The 21,142-nt window shown below is 45.6% G+C and overlaps 1 protein-coding gene across 2 annotated transcripts in view; it reads right to left on the bottom strand.

The window, feature by feature from the left end:
• Nucleotides 1-5,230: 5,230 nt before the first annotated feature.
• The window catches only part of STAM (signal transducing adaptor molecule), a 72,100-nt gene continuing 56,188 nt past the window's right edge, over nt 5,231-21,142 (bottom strand). The window contains exons 10-14 of one of the 2 annotated variants that reach the window (XM_082257789.1): nt 17,435-17,522; nt 17,212-17,266; nt 12,840-12,993; nt 12,511-12,683; nt 5,231-5,765 (exon numbers count right to left, since the gene is read on the bottom strand). In XM_082257789.1, the coding sequence (XP_082113915.1) occupies nt 5,549-5,765; nt 12,511-12,683; nt 12,840-12,993; nt 17,212-17,266; nt 17,435-17,522 (687 nt within the window). In that variant the 3' untranslated portion in view covers nt 5,231-5,548. Of the gene's footprint in view, nt 5,766-12,505; nt 12,684-12,839; nt 12,994-17,211; nt 17,267-17,434; nt 17,523-21,142 lie in introns of both variants that reach the window. The other variant, XM_082257790.1, reaches the window with a different exon arrangement.

Raw genomic sequence — 21,142 nt, 5'->3', positions numbered from 1 at the left:
ACCTTGAAACCATTTTGCTACAGGAACTGGGACGGCACCTTGAGCTAGGAGACCCAAGAGAGCTAAAACGGAGATCAGCCAATGTCTGGGGTAACAAAAGGTTGGCGGTGAAACAGAAAAAGAGCAGGGAGCTAAACTCCAGTTTTAGCTCTTGAAAACCACTTTCAGTACGCAAGCCACAGAGAACCAAGATATCCAAGCAACAATCAACTTTAGAAAGTGTACATACATGTGAACGCTCAGAATGTTTGTCTGAGGATTTCAGCAGACTTTGCGTTGCAGACTGAGAACCTGACTAATTTCCCGTACACACGCGTCAATAGTTGGCCGTGAATTTTCGGCCAACGTCCGATCGGCCGATTTTCGGCTTGTTAGTATGATGCTTCCGACAACCGACTCCAACTTTTTGGCCGAAAAAAATCTGGTGTGCAGGTTATAAAATTTTTGTTGGCCGTCACCATAACGGCCGATTTTCCGTCAGTCAGTACAGATTTCGGCAGACAAAAATCTGATGAGCAAGACTGGGCATGCTAAGAGATGAAAAAAACACACGGAACGTAAACCATCACATGACATCACTTCTGAAGTAGATTTTTGTTGGCCGAGAAAAATTGGTGTGCAGTCTAGAGCACATTTCAACAAACACAACAACACTGGACAAAAGTCGGCCGATCGGTCGGCCGATAATCGTTGCCGTGTGTACGAGGCATTAGTCTCCAAGAGGAAACTGAAAAACAAAAGAGAATACTTTTTAGCAGTCAGGGATGAGAAAAACCTAACAGGCTATGCTGCAAGATCCTTCCACTGAGGAAGATGGGTGTCCAAGCTGTCAGTAGTGGTCTGCATAAATAGTTTAGGAACAACCCAAAGAGACATTGTACCTTAAAACCCAATTCTGGGCAGAAAAAAAAAAAAAAAAAACGTTTTTGTATATGCAGAGGGCTGTGTCCGCACTAGACGGGTTAAAGAGTATGTAAACCCAACATTTCACATTCCTGCTGTATGATATACTTTAATGATAAATATCCAGTTCTCTTTATATTGCTTCATGTGAAATTCCTGGTGTTTCAGTCTGCCCCTCTGCTTTACAAATAAAAACTGACCACACAAAGCAGGAGAACGCGCAGCGGTCAGGTTTTAGGCTATGCTGGGAATTCAGCCTGCTCCTAATGCCGAAGGAGAACAGATCACTTATAAAAAAAAAAGAGGATTTATAATGAGATTATATATGTATATGATGTACAATCCTATATATACACACACACAAACAAATGTTTTGCTTTTCATGCCTATATTAAGTGGAATGGATTATTTTACAAGGTGAGCATTCACATATACTTTAACTGCTCTTTTCATGTATAGGGGCAATGAGAAAGGGAAGGAAATTTCCTAATCCTCCCAGCACAAAACCAGTTCTGCACCCCTGCGCTCCATTGGTCTTGAGTTGTGAATTGTTCCTGACATCAAGCCCAGAGCAGGCTCCATAGACCAAGAACAGTCCACCGCTGGACCATGGGGGAGAGCACTGTTTTCCAGTGGAACCAAGGATTGGGTAAGTAAACTTTCTCCTCATCCCTTGACAAAATGAGCAGTTGACCTGCGCAGTGCGGGCATAGCCCAACTGCATGGGAAACCATTTTGTGCCCGGTATTGGGCTTTAAAGACGATGCACAACAAACATTTCTGATATGACCACAGTTCAGCATCCAAACCAGGGTGCCTACACAGGAGTACCGGCTAGAATTAAAATAGAAAAAAAATCCTTTAAAATTAAGGCTGCTTATTTAGTGCAGGCAGTGAATAATGGAAAGGGACAGGAAAATTAAAAACGGTAACTATATCTGTATAGTCCACAGCAAAGAGGAGGGCTCCCCCATGTGGCCAACCTGCAGCACAGGAGGTATAAGATAGGTGTAGTATAAAATGGCTTTAGAATAAATAAAAAAAAAGAATTGCCCATTAGCTACACTAGCTTCCATAGTAGGCATCATAAACATAGCCTCAGTACTAAACTGGGGAAATCTCATCCTATTAAGGATCATAACAATGAGCTACAGAGATAAGAACAGGAAAACTGCCTAATTTATGGACCTGAATAACATAGTCCTGTGGTAACTGGAACAGACAATGGAGTCTTCTGAGATGGGTGTCAGATGAACAACTGTGGCATCTCTGGCCCTGATACCCTGTCACAAAATCCCCATACATACTGGCCTGAGTCCTGCGTAACGCACACCTTGGCTGACCAGAAAGGCTTCCAAGATATTTAGGTCTGGCTTAAATCCGTCAGCAGTTGTAGATAACTAAAGAAGCTTCCGAGAATGCAGGAATAGTGCAGAAAAAACACCAGTATTAAACAAAAAAAACCTGGGAAAACCTGTGGACTAAATCTTCCAGGATTTCAAATATCTGTCATGAATCTTCCAGTGTATGTTGGTTATGGAGAGACTTCCAGGATTTTATATATCCGGCATGAAATCTACTAGCGCTGAAAGCTGACTGGAGTAACTTAACTTCCAGAAGTTCATATATCCAGCATGAACCAACCCAGCAACTGTTGAGGATAGTAGAAACTTCTTCCAAAATGAAGAGAAAACACAGCAGAGCAGAAGGAAACGCATCCATTCCCATGACGACACTAGCAAAAACTCAGGCCTGATGGTTGTTGGTGGAGTTATCCTGTGCTTTTTTTTTTTGGTTGCCATTGTCCATTTTGTCAGTAGGCAGCAATATACCTAACAGTCAAAGAATTCTCAAAATCCCCCCAATGGATGATAAAGAATATTACGCGTGTACTACATTTACATTACATGTATACTAAATTTTCTGACAGGGCACCAACTTTGCCATTCTCCTTCAGAATTCCCAAAAAATTGGATTCTATAATCATTAAAGTACTACAGGTTATCTTTACAAAATAATAGTTTAACTGAAATTACAAATTAACTTTTATGGTCACTGTGAAGAGATTCACGACACATCACTACCTGCCTACCACATGTGTGCGACAAGGGTTACAGAAAGCATAAGCCCCATTCAGTTAGCTTTGTCCAATACGTCTTCTAGTTTTGTAGTGTATGATACAAAATTTAAAGCGAATTAAGGTCAGTGCAATCTAGGTCTTGTTCAATGTATGGTTGCCTAATGGACTAAGAAAAAAAAAAAAGGCAAGGTTTAAAGTGGACCTGTAACTTTAGAGCAGACATAATGTCGCAAAAGGAGGAGGATACCTAGTTCTTTCAGCTGATGGAGCTATCATCTTTTAGTTAAAAAAAACATAGAGTACATCACTAAACTTTTTTTTTGCCTGTTAAGTATCTGCAGAGCTCCGTCAAATTTTCTGTTGTATGAATAGCAACCTTAAAATCTTTTTACTTACTAAAGGCCTGTACACACGTGCAGATTGTCGGCCGAAAAGATTCGGCCGACGACCGATCGGCCGATTTTCGGCTTGTTAGTATGATGCTTCCAACAGCGCACTTTCGGCCGAAAAGAATCTGTCGTGCAAGCATTAAAATTTTTGTATGCCGACACCAGAGCGGCCGATTGTTCGCCAGTCAATACAGAATTCAGCCGACAGACAGCAGATTTGCAAGACTGGGCATGCTCAGAAAAGAAAAAACACAGGGAAAGTTAACCATCACATGACATCACAGTCGGCTGTAGTCGGCGGACAAAATTCTTGTGCAGTCTTTTGCACTTTTCAACAGACACGACAGCCCGGGGACAAAAGACGGCCGATCGTTTGGCCGACGATCTGCACGTGTGTACGGGGCATAAGAGACAGCCTGCTGGCATAACACCCTGGAAGACTTTGACTTCCCCTGCTAAACAGATAAATGATCAATGAGGTAACATAAATAGCTTGTCTGCTACCTTAAAGTGGTTGTTAACCCACTTTGACAACTTCACATAATCCTTTCTTTTCCCTAATGACAAGTGCTCCTGTCTCTGCGTCTTATAAAAAAATGCTTTCAGAGCGGCTCCCAGCGATCACGTGTCCAGTCGGCTCTCTCCTTGTCTGACAGATGCAGCGGGCGGGGCCGAGATTCCCCCACTGACGTCAGGCGGGGTGAGAGGAGGAGGAGAAGAGGAGAGAGTCAGCTGGTCACGTGATCGCTGGGAGCTGCTCTGAAATACGGTAAAGGTGGCTTTTTTTTTTTTTTTATAAAAAAAAACACAGAAAATGGATCACTTGTCATCAGGGAACAGAGAGGATTATATAGGACAAGAAAAGTTATTTTAGCAGCAGGAGAGGAGGGGGCAAGCACTGACAGGAGCAGACAGGCAGGGAGGGAGCATAGAGGAAGACAGAGGAGAGCTTTGGATGAGAGAGGCACGTAAATGGACCACGGTGTCAGGGCTCAGCAGCCATGATACACCATGGTCAGTGTACAGAGGGGAGGGTAGAACCTGGCAGGATTAGCAAGGTTTTTTTTAGGTGATATGGCGGGCCAAAATTACACAGCACAAGCACTGTGCTGTGCTGTATAACATGCTGTAAGGGAACAGGATCTTTTTTTTTTTGTTAATAAAACGCTTTAATTTACAAAGTTCTGCACTGCAACTGCAGTGGGCAGATCAAGGTTAAACAGGGTTAAGGCGAAGTTCACCTTAAAAATAAAAACCTGTAAAATAAAGCAATAAATAAAATGCACAACTTAATGCAGGTAAAAAAAAATGTCCATTTGTTTTTCTTTTTTTTTACATCCTGTAAAGCATTGCACCAGCAATCAGTAAAATGCAAGGCCTGGATCAATTGCAGGAAGACAAAGAAATACGAGAGTGCTCACCAGTGCCTTCACAGTTCATTGAGAACTATAATCCATCAGCTGCAATGGCTGTCAGTGCTTGTAGCCTATTCACCGGAAACTGTAAATGAATGACGCAGCTGTGTGGGTACTGTTTTCAAATTGAAACAGCGGGTGCATAGAAGCATGTTAGATGTTACACCCTAAATAGAGGTGTAACATGCTCCTAAACGTGAACTTATCCTTTAAAAGCAGGCTGTGAAAATTACGTCTACTAACTTGTAAAACAGGACTATTATATTCATCGTTATGCAATGAAACCCAGCCCTGAGAGAACAGAGGGATGATAGGACATGTCGCTCTTATCCCAAAATAAGGACTATATTCACACACTCATTCATATTGCAGAACCTCTCATCCACTAGAAAAGGGAGTTTGTATTATCTCCTGAAGAGAAGCAGCTGGGGATCCGCAAATAAAGTTTACAAAAATCTTTCCAGCAGATCTGGGCAAAGAATAACTTAAATTATTATGCATAGCAGATGTGTAACAGGTAGAACTGAGAAGAAACTGTTAAAAAAAAGGTCTTAAAACAAAGTGGAGTCTGAACTTTTCTTTTAAAAATACACTAAAACCTTTACACAGTACTAAGAAGCATTTTGTCTTCGCCTGACTGTCTTAAGAGCAATATATCTGCTACAAAGTGACAGGTGCACTTTACCAAAGAATGAGGTCACATTACTTACAGGTATTATATAGGTGCTAGGGCTAATATATAAAGTCCAGGATACTAGGACCTATAGAAGAGCTTTCTGTTGGTAAGTCTGTTGTTGATCTTGGCTGGCTGTGGGTGGTGATAGCGCTGCAGGGGGTAGTGTGTAATTTGGGACCTGGGACATGCTAGTACCAGTCTGATAAATAGTGAAATCTCCAGCGACAGGGGCAGGGTTGGCGCTATAACCAGCAGCTGGGTTGATGTACGTGCCTGCTGTACTGGAACCGACCACTGTGGCTCTATAAAGCAAGGAGAGAAGAGTATGGGTCAGTAAACAAAATTATTCCATTGAAAAACTAGATCACAAGACAAAGAGCATTGAACAGAACAGGACATTAGTAAAAGGAATCTGTCGCAAACCTGCTTAAAATCAGGTTACGCCTATAATCAGGGTATATAACAGGTTACGAACAGAGCAGACCAGCCCCTGCCCTGCAATCTGACAGCTAGCATGGATCTACTTCTCCCCCCCCCCCCCCCCCGCACCAGAATGACACAAAAGTTGCACCGCTCCAAGTGAAGTATGGGATCTCTCGCTGCTATGACAATTGCCGGGTGCCAGCCGTCAGCCGTGGTCCGCGACCAGAATTTGCACACAAGAGAAAGACGATGGTGGCACTTCCAGCTTAAAGTATATTGCTTTATTTGAACGCCATTAAAATTAAAGGACACAATATGCACACAGCTCACATGGATTTCAGCAAACGTGTTTCACACATCTGTGCTTAATCACTGCCCAAATGCCCAAACCCCCCCCCCCCCAACTTTTACAATTTAAAAAAACAAAAAACAAAACAAAAACGCTGCCGTCACTCATTCACAGTGTTCTGCGAATAAAAAGCTACAAGTCCCAACAGCCGCACAGGCTTGTAGTTTTCAATGAACAACCACAGCGCTGTGGTAGTTCATTTAGTCTTCCTGTCAGATTGTGTCTGCTTGGCCCTACGATGTAAGGGCAGACACACTGACATATCTGCAGGAGACCTGCATGGCACCAGCAATCTATCGAATGGCTGGTGCAATGCTTTAGAGGCTCCAGAAACAAAAAATAAAATGCACATTTCTCTGATGTTCATTGATGGACACAGCTTCTGATCTTCTTGACCATTGGGTTATAATGCCCCCTACAGGAGTAGGACACTAGGCAGAAAGAACTAACTTGACTCCCCCTCTCTGCTATAGCTACAACTCCACAGAGGGGTGGGTGATGTGTCCTTTAATAAACATCAGAGAAATAGATTTTTACGGTAAGTCAAAAATCCAATTTTCCCTTTCCTTCATTGACGGACACAGCTCATGATCTTCTTGACCATTGGGACGTCCCAAAGCAGTGTGGGGGTAGGAACAGCAAGAAAAAATTCTCAAGTCTAAACCGTAGCCAACCAGGTAACAGGAGCTCAACCAAAGCAACTGGAGCCCACCTGAAAAACATTACACCCCCAAAGAGGGACGAATCCCCCTAAACAGCAGCCTGCAAAACCTTGCGGCCAAATAAGGCATCCACAGGTGCCAACACATCCACTTTATAAAATGTTGTGAAAGTATGCACTGACAACCAAGTAGCCGCCTTGCAGACCTGCGTTATGGACGTCTGATGAGCAATGTTCCCTCTAATGTTTTACTGTGCTGAGCAAATAAAAAAATTTCTGAGCGCAAACCTTTAGACTGAGCAATGGGGGGGGGGCGACGTCAATGCAGAGTGACCAGCGTGCCCCCAATCAATTGCAGAGTGCCACAGCAATGCCCCCAATCAATTGCAGAGTGCCACAGCAATGCCCCCAATCAATTGCAGAGTGCCCACAGCAATGCCCCCAAAAAATTGCAGAGTGCCTACAGCAATGCCCCCAATAAATTGCAGAATGCACAGCAATGCCCCCAATAAATTGTGAGTGCCCACAGCAATGCCCCCAATAAATTGCAGAGTGCACAGCATTGCCCCCAATAAATTGCAGAGTGCACAGCAATGCCCCCAATAAATTGCAGAGTGCACAGCATTGCCCCCAATAAACTGCAGAGTGCACAGCAATGCCCCCAATAAATTGCAGAGTGCACAGCATTGCTCCGAATAAATTGCAGAGTGCACAGCATTGCCCCGAATAAATTGCAGAGTGCACAGCAATGCCCCCAATAAATGCAGAGTGCCACAGCATTGCCCCGAATAAATTGCAGAGTGCACAGCATTGCCCCGAATAAATTGCAGAGTGCACAGCAATGCCCCCAATAAATGCAGAGTGCCACAGCAATGCCCCCAATAAATGCAGAGTGCACAGCAATGCCCCCAATAAATGCAGAGTGCACAGCAATGCCCCCAATAAATGCAGAGTGCCACAGCATTGCCCCCAATAAATTGCAGAGTGCACAGCATTGCCCCCAATAAATTGCAGAGTGCACAGCAATGCCCCCAATAAATTGCAGAGTGCCACAGCAATGCCCCCAATAAATTGCAGAGTGCCACAGCAATGCCCCCAATAAATTGCAGAGTGCACAGCAATGCCCCCAATAAATGCAGAGTGCACAGCAATGCCCCCAATAAATGCAGAGTGCACAGCATTGCCCCCAATAAATTGCAGAGTGCCACAGCAATGCCCCCAATAAATTGCAGAGTGCACAGCATTGCCCCGAATAAATTGCAGAGTGCCACAGCAATGCCCCCAATAAATGCAGAGTGCCACAGCAATGCCCCCAATAAATGCAGAGTGCACAGCAATGCCCCCAATAAATTGCAGAGTGCACAGCATTGCCCCCAATAAATTGCAGAGTGCACAGCATTGCCCCCAATAAATTGCAGAGTGCACAGCAATGCCCCCAATAAATTGCAGAGTGCCACAGCAATGCCCCCAATAAATTGCAGAGTGCCACAGCAATGCCCCCAATAAATTGCAGAGTGCCACAGCAATGCCCCCAATAAATTGCAGAGTGCACAGCAATGCCCCCAATAAATGCAGAGTGCACAGCATTGCCCCCAATAAACTGCAGAGTGCACAGCATTGCCCCCAATAAATTGCAGAGTGCACAGCATTGCCCCCAATAAATTGCAACCTGCATGGAGTGAATTGATATCCCTGGGTACGATCATGGCAGCGATCCTCCGCTCTCCCCAGCACTTCCAGCGATGCCTCCTGGCTGAGTGGATCTTCTGGTGTTTGACCACCATCCGTTAGTGACTTGGCCCCCGCGAGACCCCCCCCGTGCACTTACCTTAAGGACGGTCACGGACCCGCTCACTTCAGTCCCCGGCTTCCCGCGTCTCCGTGCTCCCAAGTCCCGGCGCCTCCTCCTCGGCCAATGGCATGAAGTTGGCCTTTCGGCCAATCAGGAAGCAGGAGGACCCGCTCCCTGATTGGCCAGGAGGAGGATCCATGTGACAATAGCGAACTTTCATTCGCTATTGTCATACAATGGGCGTGCTCTCAGGGAGCACGCTCTGCTCCCCGGCCGCCTCGTCTGCGCTGTTTAACTAGGTGCGCGGTCTACATAGCTGCTTGCGCGGGACCATAAATTTCACTGCGCGTCCGCGCATGCGCGCACTTTAGGGGGAACATTGCTGATGAGGAAAGAGTGTGCCTTAACAGGAAAAGGAGGAACCTGCCCCTTAATCGAAAAAGGGCCGAGTCACCTTCTGTCTGATCCATCTAGAAATGGTCGCAGAAGCGGATAGTCCTTTGAGGCCCATCCGCAAGCACAAATAGGGAGTCTGACTTCCTAAAAGACTCCGTAGCTGCCAAGTGCACTCGAATAGCCCGAACCACATCCAGGGGATGCAATGCAACTTCCTTAGAACATTTTGGCCTGTGACACAGGTAAGGCAACAATTATGTCCTCATTCAGATGGAAATCAGAGACCACCTTTGGAAGGGACGACGGACATGGGCGAAGAACCGACTTATCTTTGTGGACCAACAAATGAATTACAAGACAACACCGCCAATTCAAACACCCTGCACACAGAGGTGATAGCCACCAAAAAGGCCACCTTCTGGGATAGCGTAAGCAGGGGAATCTCCTGAATATTTCGAAAGGGAAGCTTCTGTAGAGCTGATGGCAGCAAGTTGAGATCCCAAGGCGGTAGTGGGGACCGCACCTGTAGAGTCAAAATGTCAAACCCCCTGAATAAAAGTACGCACCAGGGAGTGCATGGCCAAGAGTGTTGTTGAAAGAAGACCGCCAAGGCAGACACCTGACCCTTAATGGTACTCAAGGCCAAATTTCTGCTCAACCTTGGCTCCCTTTGCAGGGACCTCGTATTCCAGATTCCCTGAGCAGAATGTTTGCCGAGGACGCCTCCCCAGCCGGACAGGCTGGCATCCGTGGTGATCACTGTCCAATACAAGTGGAGGAAGGATTTTCCCAGATGAAGCGCCAGAGAACAAAGCCACCATTATCAGGGACTCCTTCATTCCCCCGGCTCAGCCGATTCTGATTGTCCAGAGACTGCAAGGTAATTTTGGCCAGAATCTTTGCAGGGACCTCGCATGGAACAGTGCAAATGGAACTGCCTCAAAAGGCATACACCAGCAGGCCCAGCACCCGCATGCAAGTCCGGAGGGATGACCATCAGCTTGACAGCAGGAGACGAATTGCAGCCTGCAATTTCTGGAGTTTGTCCAGAGGAAGGAACACTCTGGCCAAAGCCAAGTCTAGAGTCAGACCCAGATAGTCCAACTTTGTGGACAGAACCAGAGCAGAATTCTAAAAATTCAGAATCCAGCCAAACTCCTGAAGAGTTCGTATGGTGATTTCCAGGTTGTCCACTAGAGCAGTAGGAGACTCGGCTCGCAGAAGGAGGTCGTCCAAGTAGCCCAGTACCGTGATCCCCCGTTGGCGTAACAAAGATAGCACTGGGGCTAACACTTTTTTGTGAAGGAGCAGAAGCAAGACCAAAGGGTAACGCCACAAACTGATAATGCTCCTCTCCCTAGGCAAAGCGGAGGAAGCGCTGGTGACTGACACATATTGGAATGTGTAAGTAAGCGTCCTTGATGTCGATGGAGGCAAGGAAATCCCCCTGATGCAAGGATGCCACCATCGTGCAAAAGCAGTTCAGGGCCTTGAGATCCAGAATTGGACACACCTTGCCTTCTTTCTTCGAGAGCGTGAATAGGTTTGAATAAAACCACGGAAAAACATTCCGTAGTTGGAACTTGGAACAATTACCCTTTGAAGTAACAGGTCTTGCACCAGCTCGAAGAGGGCTTGCAATCGTTCCAGGGACAGACGCACACTGGAAGGAAATAAACTCTGAGGGTAAAAATGAAACTCGATCTTGTAGCCGGACCGTATCACTTTGTGGACCCACTTGTCTTGCACCAAGGAGGTTCACGGGTCTGGAAACCAGCGAAGACGCCCACCCCAGGCACGGGTGAGGGTGCACCTTCATGCAGAAGGAGCCTTGTCTGCGGGTCTGGAGAAACCCGCTTTGGACTTGCCAGACCAAGTTCACTTGGATCCTCCCAAAAAGGCCTTGAAAGGCTTTGAACCCTTGTAAGCCGACCCTTGGGGACGAAAAAAAACTTCCTGTGAGCCGAGGATGGGCCACGTCTGTGATGAGGTTCCTTACCCTTATTAGCCAGCAGAAAAAAGGTGCTCTTCCCCCCTGTGATGTTATCCGGGGTAGCTCCAAACAGGCGATCTCCTTGAAAAGGAAGATCAGTTAAGACTTTTTTTTAGCGGTCTGGTCCGCAGACCAACATTTAGGCCACAAAACATGCCTAAAGGACCACTGCTGAAACAGACAGTCTAGAAATCAGGGGGCCGCATCCAAAGAGGCATCACAAATAAACTGCAGCCCCTGGACCAACTGGCCCGCAAGCTCAGCAAAGGCAGGAGGGAGCTGCCCACCCTCCAGGTCACTGCGTAACAGCTTAGCCCACTCAGGCAGAGTTTGTGACACCAGGGCAATGGTGAAGACTGCTCTGAGTGAACATACTGCGCACCACAGCCTCCGCCTTTTTGTGGTCTGGATCCTTAAAAGCCGGCGATTCTTCTACAAGAATCATGGTTGCCTTATTCAACGTGGAAACCCAGAGATCCACCATCTGTTGAACAGTCCACTTCTTAAGGAGGGACTCTTCAAAAGGGTACCCCATTGAAAATCGCTTAAGGACCACAAAGGGACGTTTTGGATGTTCCCGCTCTTTTGCGACAAATCTGTCAAAATAGGAAGGAAACGGAAAGACCTTCGCCGCTTTAGATGGCTTGGGAGTTCCAAAGGGAACCGGTGCCTCCACTGCAACTGCGTCCTCCATTTTTAAAGTCTCACGCACAGACACAATCAGTGCGTCCACCAGCGACTTTTCATGTGCAGCTACAGGAGTGGAAGAATCATCCTCACTATCTGAAAACTCATGGCGCGAGGCTGCAGACCCCTCAGGGCAGGCCCTGTCTACAGAAGTCAGATCAGATTCAGAATCGGAGGAGACAGATGAAGCAGGGGAAGGCGGGTGGGCACTTTTTACTAACCCCACCGCCCCAAAGCTACCTCCACTTGGGACAGAAAGGACTCCAGGACCGCCGTCAGTGCATCAATGGATAGCTGGGACCCGGAGGGCCCCGCAGGCTCTCAGAGGGGGTTAAGTGGGAAAATGTGCTCCAAGGACTCTGCATTCAGGTCCTGGTGTCACTTTCCCAGCCAGTATGGCTGATGAAGAAACGGGATGTTATCTGTGCGCTATTGGAGGGCAGGTGAAACATTAGGAGTCTCACCTGTCAGGGGTTTGGACCCCTGATGTCTCATTAAAGTAAACCGGTCACAAAAAATTTGGGGAAAAAATTGAAAAAAAAAAAAAAAAAGTTACACCAAAATTTTTTTCTTTTGTTTCTCAGATTCTGCACCTTTTGCTTGGTCAAATAAAGAATTGAACAGTGAATTGGTTTTTAAAGCTCTGTCAAAGAATGAGTCACAGCTACATAAGAACTTAAAATGAATAAACACAAAGTTATTGCTAACATCGCACTTAAAAGAACAAAAAAAACTATTCACATTACTTATAGGAAGCTTGCGGAGACTGGCTGGCCAGCTCAGAGGCTGCAGGATGTGGAGCCGCCGTTTGGCTTAGAGACGGAAGTTGTTCTGTAGGAATAGAGTAGGTCTGAACGTGGCCCATCTGTGTATTTCCGGTGACAAGATAGGCGGCATTCGGATGTTGTCCTTGATATGCCTAAAGTGGAGACAATAAAATGAGAAGCAGGGGGAAGAAAAATAAAGCCTGCAAAGATGCTGAGCATTGCCTTCCTGAATGATAAGCTCTATCAACACAAAAGGAGTAAGACGTCCCCTCCTAGAGGACAATACAGGACACAAAGGAATAGCATACCTGCTGTTGAGCAGCCCCTGCTGGCGGCATGTAGTACTGCTGGTTCTGCATCTTGGCATACATTGAATACATGGGGTCTTCATTCATTAATTTTGTGTATAAAGAAAGCGCTTCCATGACTTTTACGTTCAGTTCTGATAGCTCAGAGTGCTTCCTGGAAAACAGGACACGATTGCCAAATTTGTTGCACAGTTTTTTTCTCAGTAAAAAGTAACTATATTTAAATTCACAATTTTATGATCCACAGCTCCAGCACAAACCTTTAGCTTAGGATAGCAGCTTTTTATGGTATGCCCATTTAGGTGATTTAGCCTGTATGGCTGATATGTGTCAGGACACGCAGAAAGTGAAGGAAATCTGACACGCACACTGTCCAAATGTGGGGTGATGGTGTTGGTGGCAAAAGGCTGGGAACTAGACACTGTATTGCTAGGAACAGTATTCAAGGGATAGCTACACCCAAACACAAAAATGTCATACTACAGCTTACTAGACATTAGATCTGGAGGCTGCATTTGTTTTCTTTTTTCAGGTGAAGAACATTTTCAGCAAGAACAAAAAATATGGGATTTTTGACTTACCGCAAAATCCATTTCTCTGATGTTCATTGACGGACACAGCTACTGATTTTCATAACCATTGGGTTATACTGCCCTCTACAGGAGTAGGACACTAGGCAGAAAAAGAATCTGGCTATGCCTATGGGCGGTCCCAGGGGGTATACTCCCCCTCCCTGCTATAGTAGGTACTCAATTTTGTTACAAGCCATGTCAGAATCATTACAACTCCACAGAGGGGTGGGTGCTGTGTCCGTCAATAAACATCAGAGAAATGGATTTTACAGTATGTCAAAAATCCCATTTTCTCTTTCGTTCATTGACAGACACAGCTCCTGATCTTCATAACCATTGGGACGTCCCAAAGCAGTGTTAAACATGAGGGGTGGGAACAACAAAAAAATTCCCTAAGCTAAACAGTAGTCAATCAGGCAACCGGAGCTCAACCAAAACTGGAGCTCACCTGAAAATAAAAATACACCCTCAAAGAGGATCAAGTCCTCTAAACAGCAGCCTGCAAAACTTTGCAGCCAAAAGGAAACATCCGCAGATGCCAACACATCCACTTTATAGAACTTTATGAAAGTGTGCACCGACGACCAGGTGGCCGCCTTGCAAACCTGCATCACCGACTCCTGATGACAGAAGGCTCCCTATCCCTGCTATAGTAGGTACTCTGTCACAGCTGCATCCTCCATCTTCAAGGTCTCATGCAGAGATACAATCAGTGACTCCAGCAGCACCTTTTCGTGCACGGTTGCAGATGTAGAGGAATCAACCTCACTATCTGAGGATTCCGGGCGCATGTTCGCAGGCTCAGCAGGGTGTCCCACGTTCGCAGCAGTCAATCAGATTCAGGATCTGAGGAGACCGATGAGGCAGGGGAAGGCGGGGGGCTTTTTTTGCTAGACCGTCGCCCGAAAACCACCTCCACCCGAACACAAAGGACTCCAGGACCGCCATCAGTGCATTGATGGATAGTTGGGACCTGGAGAGCCCCACAGCCTCAGAGAGGGGGGTCAGGTGGGGAGACCTCACAAAAAGTGTAAAACACTGCCCACCGCTTTGGCAGCACCACCCAGTCGCCGGGCACAAGCACAATCCTCAGCAGACAACCCCACCAGAAACAGGCACCTGCAGCCATCAGAATAGTCTGCACTCCACGTGTGGCAATCAGGAAGTGAAAAGCTCTAAGAGTAAGCACCAGGTGATGAGGAGGGGCTCCCACCGCCGAAATGGCCACCCACAGGGCTCCACTGTCATGGCTGCCACTATTTTCAATGGCAAACCCCCGCAAAATGGCCTTCGGACAACACAAACATGGCCGCCGTGCATAGAAACACATAGGCTACAGCAAAATGGCGACACTACGAGGCTTCCAGGGACCCATGAGGGATCCCTAGGCCTCAAAGAACGACCCAGGCAGGACAGGCTGGCCTGGCAAGAGCCCACACACCAGGTACAACTCCCCCCCCCCCTCCCCCACACAGCCGATCATCCAATCGCTGGCGGTGCGCCCCCCTTCCCCCAATCGCCAGTACGGCGCCCTGCCCCCACCCCAGGAGGTGGACCAGACCACCCACACAGCCCCATCATAAGTGGAGGGGGGGGGGGCTTGAATGGGGGGCAGATGAAAGGAGGGTGCCTTAGGGGAAGGAGGGGAACCCAGGGTCCAACCGTCCTAAGGAGGGGCCCATGACCACCCCAAAACCCTCCAGGGGGAGAGGGAGGACAGCTACCCACCATACCAGGAACCAGGCTGGCACTGCTCCAGACAGAACCCCTTGGGGGGGGGGGGGAGGCTGTCGGCCAGGAGGAACGCAATGACTCAGGCCGAGACCCGGTCGTATGCGAGCTTTTGAGGCATATAACATTACAGGCCAGCCCCCGTCCAGTGGGGCTATGTCACGGCCGACCTAGCTTGGAGCTGAGGATCTGCGCGCGCTTGCTGGCCAGACTGGAGTGACCACTGGATCTAGATTATTTAGCCCGTCGCCCAGTCTGGCATTGATTGTAGACCTCACAGGAAAAAACAACAGGAGAAAAAAAATTCTATCTAAACAAATTTGCCAGGACCAGAGATCCCAGCAAGGAGCTATGTCCTTACTCCTGACTAGGCAGAAAAAAAACTGGAGTACATGTTTGCATCTTATGTTCTTTACACAGTTGAGAAATGTGACCCGTGTGCTTTAAAGCTCTAGTCCAATGCAATCCTATGCTTAGAAAGTTAAATTGTAAACGATTACCTTGCAAAACAACCTATTCAGTTTAAAAAAGAAAGGAAAGGAAAAACAAATTGCATACAGATATAATTTTTTTTTTTTTTTTATACATTTAATTATTATTTTTATTATTAAATTATTATTTTGTGTAGAATGTATGAGATCAAACAGCTGATCAAACAGTTGTCACCAAAGCCAAGCTCTTTTGGATAGTATAGCTTTAAAGGACTGTCCTAAACAGATTCTCTTTTTGAATTCCTAATTTTGAATTACCATTTTTTTCCTCCCTGAGTTGTACCATTTAAAGCGGTAGTATACCGATTTTTGTGACTTTTACCTACAGGTAAGCCTATAATAAGGCTTACCTGTAGGTACAATTAATATCTCCTAAATCTGCACGGTTTAGGAGATATTTGCACTGCATGCAGCCGCTGGCGCGAGGGGCGCATGCGCTCTGAAGGTCCGGTGGACCTTCAGAGTTCCTTGCCGGAAAGTTAATCCCCCGCGCGCATGTGGCGGGAGTGACGTTATCGCGGCTCCGGCCACTCACAGCGCCGGAGCCGCTGTACCCGGAAGAGACGCTGAGGGATCATGTCCGCTCCCACAGCGGTGTCCGGGGGTCCGTGCCGGGGCTTCGTTCTAAGGTAAGTATTTCATAATGAGCTAGTATGCAATGCATACTAGCTCATTATGCCTTTGTCTTGCAGGTTTTTTTTTTTCTTTTTTGAGTATACTACCGCTTTAAATGGTATTCATAAGTCGCATATCACTATACCATCCCCAAGGTAATGGAGCACTTGAGCACTTCAGTGCTCGGTATCTGCTGGACATGATTCACACCCTGAAGCAAGACTATCGTGATTGATGGCAACAATATGCCGGCAATGTGGTTTGGGCTTACAACCAAACAATTCACAAGGCCACAGGATATTTGTCCTTTTTTTTTTTTAAATGTTCAGGAAAAGTAGCTAGTTACTCATGGATCTGCTCTTAATGAGTGGTTGCAGAAATATTGGTGACGTGCAATGAAAAGTTAAAGGTGTTACTAAATCCAGGACTCTGCATTCCCTACACAGTACATGGAAATGCAATCGTTTTAGTAAATATAAACTGCTAAATACCTTTTCTCATCAGCAGTTGGAGCAGTCTTGTGACTTCTATTAGTGTCGGGCTAAAGCTTGAAGGAGGAGTTTTCACTTTCCCATTATTGTCCTATTAGGATGCAGGACCCCTGACCTTCTGTCTGGACAGTGTTTGTCCCTGTGCTCATTACATGCACTCTCCCAATTAAAAAAAACAAACTCTGTAGCAATGCACACCAAACTGAGCATGTGCAGATTGTCACCTAACCTCTGTACTATTTGGATATGGTTTGGGGACTAGAAAGAAGGGGGGGGGATATCAAAGCAGACAGGATCACAGGGAGTAGAACAGGCATGTTTTACTGCATTTACAGACTAATTTTACTTGTGGGTTTAGGAAAAACTTTAAGCAATATGGGAATAGGTCAGAGCTACAGCCTCATTTGCGACGGAGAGAGCAGGAGCAGTATTGTGAAGATGTACGTGATAGCGGTCATGAGTAAACACCCACCTGTCAATATCTTCAAGTTTTTCATCAATCAATGGTCCCATCTGGTGGCAAGCAGCTGGAGGATAAACACACAGAAAGAGTTAACGCAAAGAGTAAAATAAGATCCTACTGAAAAGGCAAACACATATCCACCAAGAGGTCTAAAGAAGAGAGGGATCCAAAACTAGTGGGAAGATTTGTTTTTTTTTTTTTTTTTTTTTTTTTTTTTTTAACCCAAACTCACCTTCAAGGTGTATGAGATCTGCCGGGTCTGGCAAACCATCAGCTGGATCTATGCTCTGTAGCATCTGCAGTAAATGATCCATTTTATCCTAGGAGAGTATTAAGACAAACTCAATTATGAATTCAGCACACAGGCAGGGACCATGCAGAAACAGCAGGAAAATGACAAACGTACTTAAAAGAGAACTCTTCTCATACATTTTAGATGAGCTTTGATAAAAAAAGAACTGCAAATTTACCCAACAAATTTTTTGCTATCTTTGTTCAAAACATCTTTTGACATCTGACATAGGATATCTCTAAGTCATTGCAGAAGAACATAGTGACATAGAAATGGACAGATGGAGCCCTAGCGGTCAGTGGGGAACAAGCTATGCAAAATTTCTGGAAGTGTCTGATGGCAGCAGCACCGGAGGCTCTGCAAGACCGTGAATACTCAACACCGCCCATGGGAAAGGCAAGTTGTGGGGTTTTTTCTGCAGGGTACTTTCATAAAGGGACCCTGTCACTTTCATGAAGAAACACAAATGAAAGTGCATGCAGAATAAAAATTACAGCTGATCTTCCTTAAACTGCTAGGTACTTTTCTTTGGTACTTAGTTACTGACCTGGAACCAGCAAGCAGTCATTAAAGTCAGAATGAGGTGAGCACTCCTGATCTACATGCTTGTGTCGGGTTTGTGATTTAAAGTGCCGAAGCCGCCCCCCTTTCCATGGATGAAATCGCCACTGCTGTAGCTTCCTTTGCCCCAGCCAAGGCCCCCGGACATGATGGTATACCTCTAGATTTTTATGCCGCATATTCTGAAGTTCTTGACCCCTAAATTATTGTCGCTATATAACCATATCTTTGATTCCGGTACCTAAGTCCACGCGGGAAGCCGTGATTATTGTAATTCCCAAACCAGGTAAAGACTCCCATTACCCCAAATCTTACCGACCAATTTAATTGTTGGAAGTGGACATTAAAATTTTAGCAAAGGCCCTTGCCACTCACCTTAATCAAGTAATTTTATCCCTTATACATCCTGATCAAACAGGATTTATGCCCGGAAAAACACAGCAATTAATATTTGCCACTTATATATGAATATCCCAGCTTGTCATGATGTAGATGGCACCAGAGCAATGGTGGCATTAGACGCGGCTTAAAGCCTCGTACACACGCACCGATTGTTGGCTGACCGATCGGCCGTCTTTTGTCCAGTGTTGTTGTGTTGGTTGAAATGTGCTCTAGACTGCACATGAATTTTGTCGGCCAACAACAACCAACTGCAGAAGTGATGTCATGTTCTGGTCTACTTTCCGTGTGTTTTTTCTTCTCTGTGCATGCCCAGTCTTGCTCATCTGGCTTTTCTCGGTCGAAATCTGTACTGACTGACGAACAATCGGCCGTTCTGGTGACGGCCAACAAAAATTTTATAGCATGCACACCAGATTTTGTTCGGCCGAAAAGTCGCAGTCGGTTGTCGGAAGCATCATACTAACAAGCCGACAATCGGCCGATCAGACGTTGGCCGAATATTTACGGCCGACAATCGGTGCGTGTGTATGGGGCATTCGTTCAAACTCAGTGCTGCAAAATAACTGGAGCGAATCACAGATATTCCCTTTAGACCCTTTTCCACCAACGAGCAGTTCAGCTTCCCTCCCATTAAATAGGGTGTCCTCTATTAGATACTTAGGAATTTGTGTCACCAGAATGCCCAAAGACTATATCACTGTTAACATAGAGCCGTTGTTTAATACTCTTAAAGTTCACACAATCCTGGGCGAGACTTCCATTGGGGGTGATGGGTAGAGTAAACCTCACCAAAATTATTCTCCTGCCCAATTTTCTATATATGTTTTGGCATTCCACAGTCCTACTCCCCCTTTAAATCTTTAAAGTTATTGACGCTATCCTTAATAAATTCATTTGGGGACCTGGATGGCACAAACTATCATGGCTCACTCTTAAAAACACGACCAGACAAGGGGTACGGCTCTACCAGGTTTTCACTCCTGCTACTTGGGCCCAACTATCTCACTTTTACCATCTTTAGAAATCAGATGAGTTACGTTATCAAACGTTAATCTGCAGACAGCCAAACCACACCATGCATTCCCCCTACAGGTGATCTTCAACACCCACGACTCCATGTTATTACATCATAGGCATATTTGGGAAATGGCTCTTAAAATAATTATTGTCGCACCCTACCATACACACATCCCTTTGTGGTATAATCCTCACTTACAGGAATTCTTATCTATTCCAGACATTGATCTATGGGCTTCAAAGAGAGTAATATACCTACATCAGGTACTTAGCACCACAGGAGTGAAACCCTTTTAGTCTTTGAAGGAGGGGTTTGAACTTCCTTCCTACATGCTATTTGGATAGCTTCAGTTATGTCACACTCTTCAAACCCAATTCCTGGAGAAGAGCCCCACTCTACAAGTATTACCTTTAGTGGATATAATCACTGGTGAAGACCCCACTAAATTCATATCAGCACTATATATTGAACTGCGTACCCCCACTGTAAACCGAGTAGTTGATAGAGCTAGAGCCCGCTGGGTAGAAGACATTGGCTCTTTAGAGGAGATGGAAAGGTACGAAATACTAGAAGGCTATCCTCACCCAGACTCTCTGATCGATTGACACAACTGTACATTATACACAGAGCCTATCTAACCCTGTTAAGAATCTCTAAATATCATCTGAATTATAGCCCAAAGTGCCCTAGATGTGATGGATATCCATGTACTTTTTTACATTTAATATGGGCTTGTCCAGATATTTAAGTTTATTGGGTGCAAATTATTAATTTTCTCCATGACCGCATTGGGCTCTCCACTCCAACTAGACCCTAAACCGTGTGTATTAGGTCTACTCCCAGATATTCATGTAGACAAGTTCTTTGCCATTTTCTTGCACGAAACCCTTTTCAGTGCTCGAAAACTGGTGGCACGGTACTGGATGCAGGCCAATCCCCCTACCTTCCAAGCCTGGATAGCACCCTGCCATACAAGAAAGTGATATACCTTCATGGACTGCTCAGTTAAATACAACAAGGTCTTGGATAGATGGTTGGAACAACCTGACACCTGCAATAAATGAGTCTTTAACCAAGATATTTAGCCAGAATAGGGAAAATCTTGTTGTACCTTTCCTATAGAATTCAGCCTGGTAACATCTTATTACATCCTAAGGGACCAAACAATCTGAGTTAACGGCACAACTTCTGTGTATTTTTGATACAATATCATCAATGGAAATTATGCAATGTATAGCTACTTTGATTTGTAACCTAGCTGAACCCTAACCTCCTTCACTTGTCTTCTGTACTGTACGTCATGCTTGTATGCTTACTTACAAATAAACTTGTTTTTTTCTAACTTAAAAAAAAAGCGCCAAAGCCACCGGTTCAGCATGACAGCTTGATAAATATGAACATTTGTCTTCTGTAAGTGAAAGTTTTTCTGACAGCCACTTATGTGAGGAATCCCTGCCTAACTGTATATCCAGGATGACCTCAATATGCCTACCCACTGAATTAAAGCGCTTAATTGAGTTGATATGATATTTCATTCCCTCTAGTCTCCACTGGAAGCTGCATAAACACCTTACCCTCATTACCCAATGCCTGAAACATCCAAGATTGTGGGCACAGTGCAATACAACACACAGCCTAATTGGCTTACAATGCAGAACCTGGAAATC

The sequence above is a fragment of the Pelophylax lessonae genome (genome assembly GCF_965119305.1).
Source record: "Pelophylax lessonae genome assembly, chromosome: 5".
Lineage (NCBI taxonomy): Eukaryota > Metazoa > Chordata > Amphibia > Anura > Ranidae > Pelophylax > Pelophylax lessonae.
The sequence above is the reverse complement of the archived record's forward strand: the minus strand, read 5'-3'. Positions and strand labels throughout refer to the sequence as shown.